The following is a 5342-nucleotide window of genomic DNA, read 5'->3' as shown; positions in this document are numbered from 1 at the left end:
TCCCTGTGAGCACGATTGGAGGCGTTCGCCTAAGCTGTAGTGCTTTTACTATTTCCTTAGCTCTGTACTCTTTTATGTTACTTTCTCCTTGCACTTCTGCTGAACTGCTCCTCTCAGTGAGCCGGTTGTATGACGCAAGTTTGATTTCATTCGAGCAATGGAATCAGGGAGGAGCCTTCCCTGTTCTTCTAAAAAAGTTAGAGAAGCTACAATATACTAACTTTCCTTCTTTCTATCCATATGATTATGGCTAAAATGATTTAAATTAATTTTGAAAACCGATGATCTACTCTTTACATTTATAGTAATTGCATACAAACAAATTGATGGTGAAACAAAATTAATTTAAATTATTTATATCTACAATCTACTATATCACTAAGCTTCCTAGGATTGAAGGCCTCTCATTCAATTGAGGTCATCAATTTAGAATTGGGTCACCGATTTTGATAGAGTCAACAATCCTCACACAATTCTTTTAATTGAGAAGCTCTCTAATTTTGGAGCTCTCTCATTCAAATGAGAAATTGAATATCGAATTTGTTCATGATTTTGACTGGGTCCACAATTTTTCAAATCAATCGAAAGCAACCAGCCAATAAAACCATACCAATCATGCGCACCCGCATCACTTAGGAAAAAGAAGTGCCATCATGTGATACTGTAGCACCAATATAGTACATGCATGCATTGACGCAAAAAATTTCTTCACATAAGTATGAGTTGATTAGCAGACAACAAAAAATCACACCACGAAAGGCCCATCAAAACCCCGCAATATATAAATAAAAGAACACACGCTCCATCTTCTCCGCTAACCTAACCAAATACTCCCATTTGTTCCAAAATATAAGGTGTATTAGTTTACTGAAAAGTCAAGTTCGGAGCTATAAATATCGACATCCACAATACTAAATGAATGAAATGTGAAAATTCATTTCATGATGAATCTAAAAATCGGATTTGACATTACGGATACAGATATATTTCCACAAAAATGTGTTCAAACTTAAAGAGGTTTGACATTTCAAAAAATTAATACACCTTATATTTTGAAATAGATGGAATAAAAACATTATGGAAATCCAATGACATCAACGGCGCAGCAAAGCGCGCCCAACTCCTATAGTAAATACCGCACGTTGTTGCAGGAATATTTTGCAACATATTTCAATGTGATTCGTTGTATGAAACATGAATATTTGAAGTAATAATATAAAAAGCTAACAATAAAAATACATATAATTTATTGTGCTTGATTACTATATAGTTGTAAAATATTTATTAAATGTATATAGCATAATAGAATGAAAACCCTCATGTATGTTGCATGTTGAGATAGTTCTTTTTTTCATGCATGTCATGATGAAGTGGCATGCTTGCATGTTGAGAGACATATAATAATGGGGATGGGCCTTTTCTCATGCATGTTGTACGATGATGTGGCATGCTTGCATGTTGAGAGAAATAGTTAGTGGGGGCTAGCTATTTAGATATAAAAGATACCAAGCGTAAACAATCTGCTAACTACCTATTAACAGTCCCTAACTTTCCTTCATTTTACACTAGGCTAGCACTGTAGCACCGTGACTTTCCTTCTCCATGTTAGAGGATCCGGTTCCGATTTCCGTCCGCTGCTCCGTGCCGGAGCTTCCGGCGCTACTTTAATGATCTGATGATTTGCGTCATGACTAATACTCCATTCATAAAGAATATAAAGAAATATAAGAGCGTTTAAATCACTATTCATGGAGGGAGTATGTCATGTTTTTTTTCAAAATTAGTGATGAGCAGACTCCGATACATTTTCATACCATAAAGAACACATGTGCTAATACATTCGAAATTTTGTAGGTCTCGCTTGAGATTGTGAGAATGTATTGTGGCATCAAGTGTGAGCATATCAAGCGATACGAATCCATGTTAATAGTTTTTATGTCTTTTTTTAAATTTTTTTGGTAGTTGAAGGTCATGAATTTTGATTAAGTACGCTTGCATTTGCAGCTAAAAAATTTGAGAACTTAAATATTTGCCCCGGCTAACTTCAATTCCTGGTCCGCCACTATTGACATGAAACACCCAAAAGGCTTTAGAAGGTGATGACTGTTTGTGTTGTCATGCACAAGATGATAGTGAAGGATGAGCGTGGTGACAGCATCTACGACCAAGGGTTTGGTTTTAAAGATGAAAATGTTGAGTCTGAGCACCAAGAACCGGCACATGTGAACTCATATTAGCAACCGATATTTATTTTTCATATATTCAAGAGAATTTTGATTGGGTTGATAAAACTATTTAATTGTATTTTTATATGAACGTGAAACCATTTGTTTTGTAAAATTGTTCGTAATGTTTGATTTATTTGGTTATTTACATTGTCATAGAGCCTCCAGCCAGACATGGTGGACCAGTTGGGGCTGCGTGTTGGGCACACGACCGATACAATTCAGAAAAAGGCCGGACGCTGTTGTATTGTTATATCCAAACCAATAAAATCCGGACAAAACAAAGATCCATTTAGAATCGTGTGTTGGAGTTGGCGTTATAAGAGACTGGCGTTATAAGAGACTGGCGTTATAAGAGGCGGCCTAATTGCTGTAACGTAATGTTGATTTCTGCAAGCGGCTGCGGACACACCGTGCAGAGTTAAGCAAAACGGAAGACCAAGAAGAAGTGCGAACAATCCAGAAGGAGCTAGTCGGCGAGTGCAGGGGTGCAGATTTTTCTTCACACCCAAGCGGGGACCACGAGCTTGGGACCTTTGGATAAGTCCATGCATGCATCCCAAGAACTGTTCACAGAGCAGCACTTCTTGGTCGATCTTCCATCATCTTTTCTCGAACGTACGTGCGCACCTTCTAGAATGCACTACTGGACTGGAGTACTACATCTCATACCATGCATCTGTTTCTGATGCAGTTCAGCCGCCTTTTTTCCCCCTCGCAATCCCGTTCACAGCACACGTAGATCGATCGTTAGCTTGGTCATTTTTTTCGTGGGATTTGGATTGATGGGCTTGCCGCCCCAATTTCATCCAGACCGAACCCCTCGTAGCCTATGTTTGTCTTTCTGGCTACCTTCCTGAATGACCCTTAAGCGCTTTGAGATTGTGGAACTACGATGCGGACGACTTGGTGTGGACGAACTGTGGACGGTGGAGGATCGAACGGTGATACCCAGTTTTCCACTAGGCATGGATGGCTTGGTGTGCTGCAGTCGCTCGGGACGAACACCAACGTCTGCCATGTCCTGCCTCCTGGACGCCGACCTCGATCAGGCTGTATACGCCCGGAGCTAGCTACTCGTTTCGTCGTACGGCCTGCCGTCATTTCGCCCATTGGAAAGCTGATCGTTTGTACTAGTAATACGTAGAAGATTGAATCGGTGGAATAGACGCCCTCGGCTGGCTCTTCTAAAAACCACCAAGCAAGAACAAATCAGATTCCATTTCAAGTCTAAAAGCGCCGTGATAAATCACTACAGTACAGTACAATGTTAAAAATCACCAAGGGGGAGAAAAGGCTCCGTGATAAATCACTACAGTTGTTGTAATTCAGATGAAAGTACGTAGATTCAATGGAGTCTCTGCTGCCTGCAAATCGATCCAAGCACAAGGTATTCATCCTGGTTTATTCAAGACTAGCTCGATGCATAATAATTTACACCTGATTAAGCTCCTAACTAACTACCCTTGTGACTCCTCTTGTGAAGAGAAGATCACTATTTCTTGATCTATGCGATACACATACGTACACCGGAGAAGAAGCAGAAGCAGAAGCAAAGCTTCTCTTCGTTCTCTACACCAGGCTACTAGTCCCTGCTAACAGCAGCCCATAATTACAGGCAAGAGTGACCCCCTGATCTCTTTCTACTTCCTCCTCTCCGCCGTTGTGCCGCCGGCGACGGCCTTGCCCTTCCTCCGCCGCGCTCCAGCAGGATCCGTAGCGTCGTACAACTCCGCTACCGAGCGGTACCTCCTGCTCACCCGCGGCCTCCCGCCCAGCTCCTGCTCGTCGTCCTCCTCCTCGCGATCCGCGCCGATGCCCACGACGGGGTCGCGCGCGGTTGCGGCGGGCGCAGCGTTGACGGAGCGTGGCGAGGAGGAGGAGCAGGCCGCCGACGCGGCGATCCCCGATCCTAGCGGCGTGAAGGCGGCGCCCGAGGAGCAGCTGCTCTCGCTGAGGTGAAGGAGCTGCTCGGCCGCCGCGAGCTCCAGAGCCGTGAACCGCGTCGGCCTGCGCCCCGCCGCCCTGGCCGGCGCCTGGTCGCGGAGGGCCTGTTCCATCCCCGGCGGACGGCGGTTGTGGCCTGGCCGGTGGTTTGCTTCCTAGGTCGCGCCCGGCGTGGGGTGGGTTGGACTCCGGTTAATTTCGTGTGCCTCTCTGCCTCTCTCCCACTCTAATTTTCATTTTTATTTTGTTGGGCTAAGGTTAATCGTGTGATATTTCTGCGCCGTGACTGGGCACTACGAAACCGACTTCGACCGGGGTGCTTGCAGAATTACAAGAAACCCAAGGGGGCTGAGCGTACTTTGTTTTTCGTTGAGTGCAGGCTAAGCGTAGTGCTCCACTTTCGATGTCAGTTGCTGTTCAAGATTTTTTTTTCTTTTACTGGATGTCAGTCGCATCCCGTGGGACACGATTAGCAAATCTCTCCACATAAAGACACTGCCAAAAGTTCCATTTTGTAGAATAGGCAGCAGTAGAAATTAGTACGCGTATGTAGAACTATGTACGAGTATAACTTTGAGGGGCTATGCGAAAGATGGCTGCCGGCGCGCAAATGCTAATGAGATTCGTGTGATATTTCTGTGGACGAGATAACTGGGAGGGGTATATAGCTGCCACGTCATCTCACCGCACTTCACGTGGTGGGTAATCGACCAGGTACTCGGTAGGGCCGAGGACTAGCAACACACTATTCTTCTATGTTCCAAAATGTTTTGTTTAACACGTTACACACACACGCTCCGTAGACGCTTCATACGCACATACTCCCTCCCTCCTTCCTAAAAGTCTTTTTTTTAAGATTCTAATACTCCCTCCATTCCACAATGTAGTGTTTCGTCTATCCCCGTACTTCAACTTTGACCGTAAATTTAACTAGCAAAACCGATTGCAGCGGAAGCAAAAGTTATATCAGTGAATTCGTATTCAAAAGAAGTTTTTAATTATGTAATTTTTTCTCCCGCCACAGTCGGTCTCGTTTGTTAAATTTATGGTCAAAGTTTGACCTCGGGAAACGCGGGCGCACTATATTTTAAAATGGAGGGAGTATGAACTACATACGAAGCAAATGTATGAATTTACATTTTAAAATACATGTAGTTCATATTCAAATAT

General features: G+C 43.5%; 1 protein-coding gene across 1 annotated transcript; it reads right to left on the bottom strand.

Moving 5' to 3' along the window:
* Nucleotides 1-3616: 3616 nt before the first annotated feature.
* LOC123150346 (uncharacterized) lies at nucleotides 3617-4519 on the bottom strand. The gene has a single exon (XM_044570213.1). The coding sequence runs from the start codon at nucleotides 4283-4285 to the stop codon at nucleotides 3869-3871; it is 417 nt and encodes a 138-aa protein (XP_044426148.1). The 5' UTR covers nucleotides 4286-4519; the 3' UTR covers nucleotides 3617-3868.
* Nucleotides 4520-5342: the final 823 nt, after the last annotated feature.

This window comes from Triticum aestivum, chromosome 7A, assembly GCF_018294505.1.
Source record: "Triticum aestivum cultivar Chinese Spring chromosome 7A, IWGSC CS RefSeq v2.1, whole genome shotgun sequence".
NCBI lineage: Eukaryota > Viridiplantae > Streptophyta > Magnoliopsida > Poales > Poaceae > Triticum > Triticum aestivum.
Note: the sequence above shows the minus strand (reverse complement) of the source record. Positions and strands in the feature narration are given on the sequence as shown.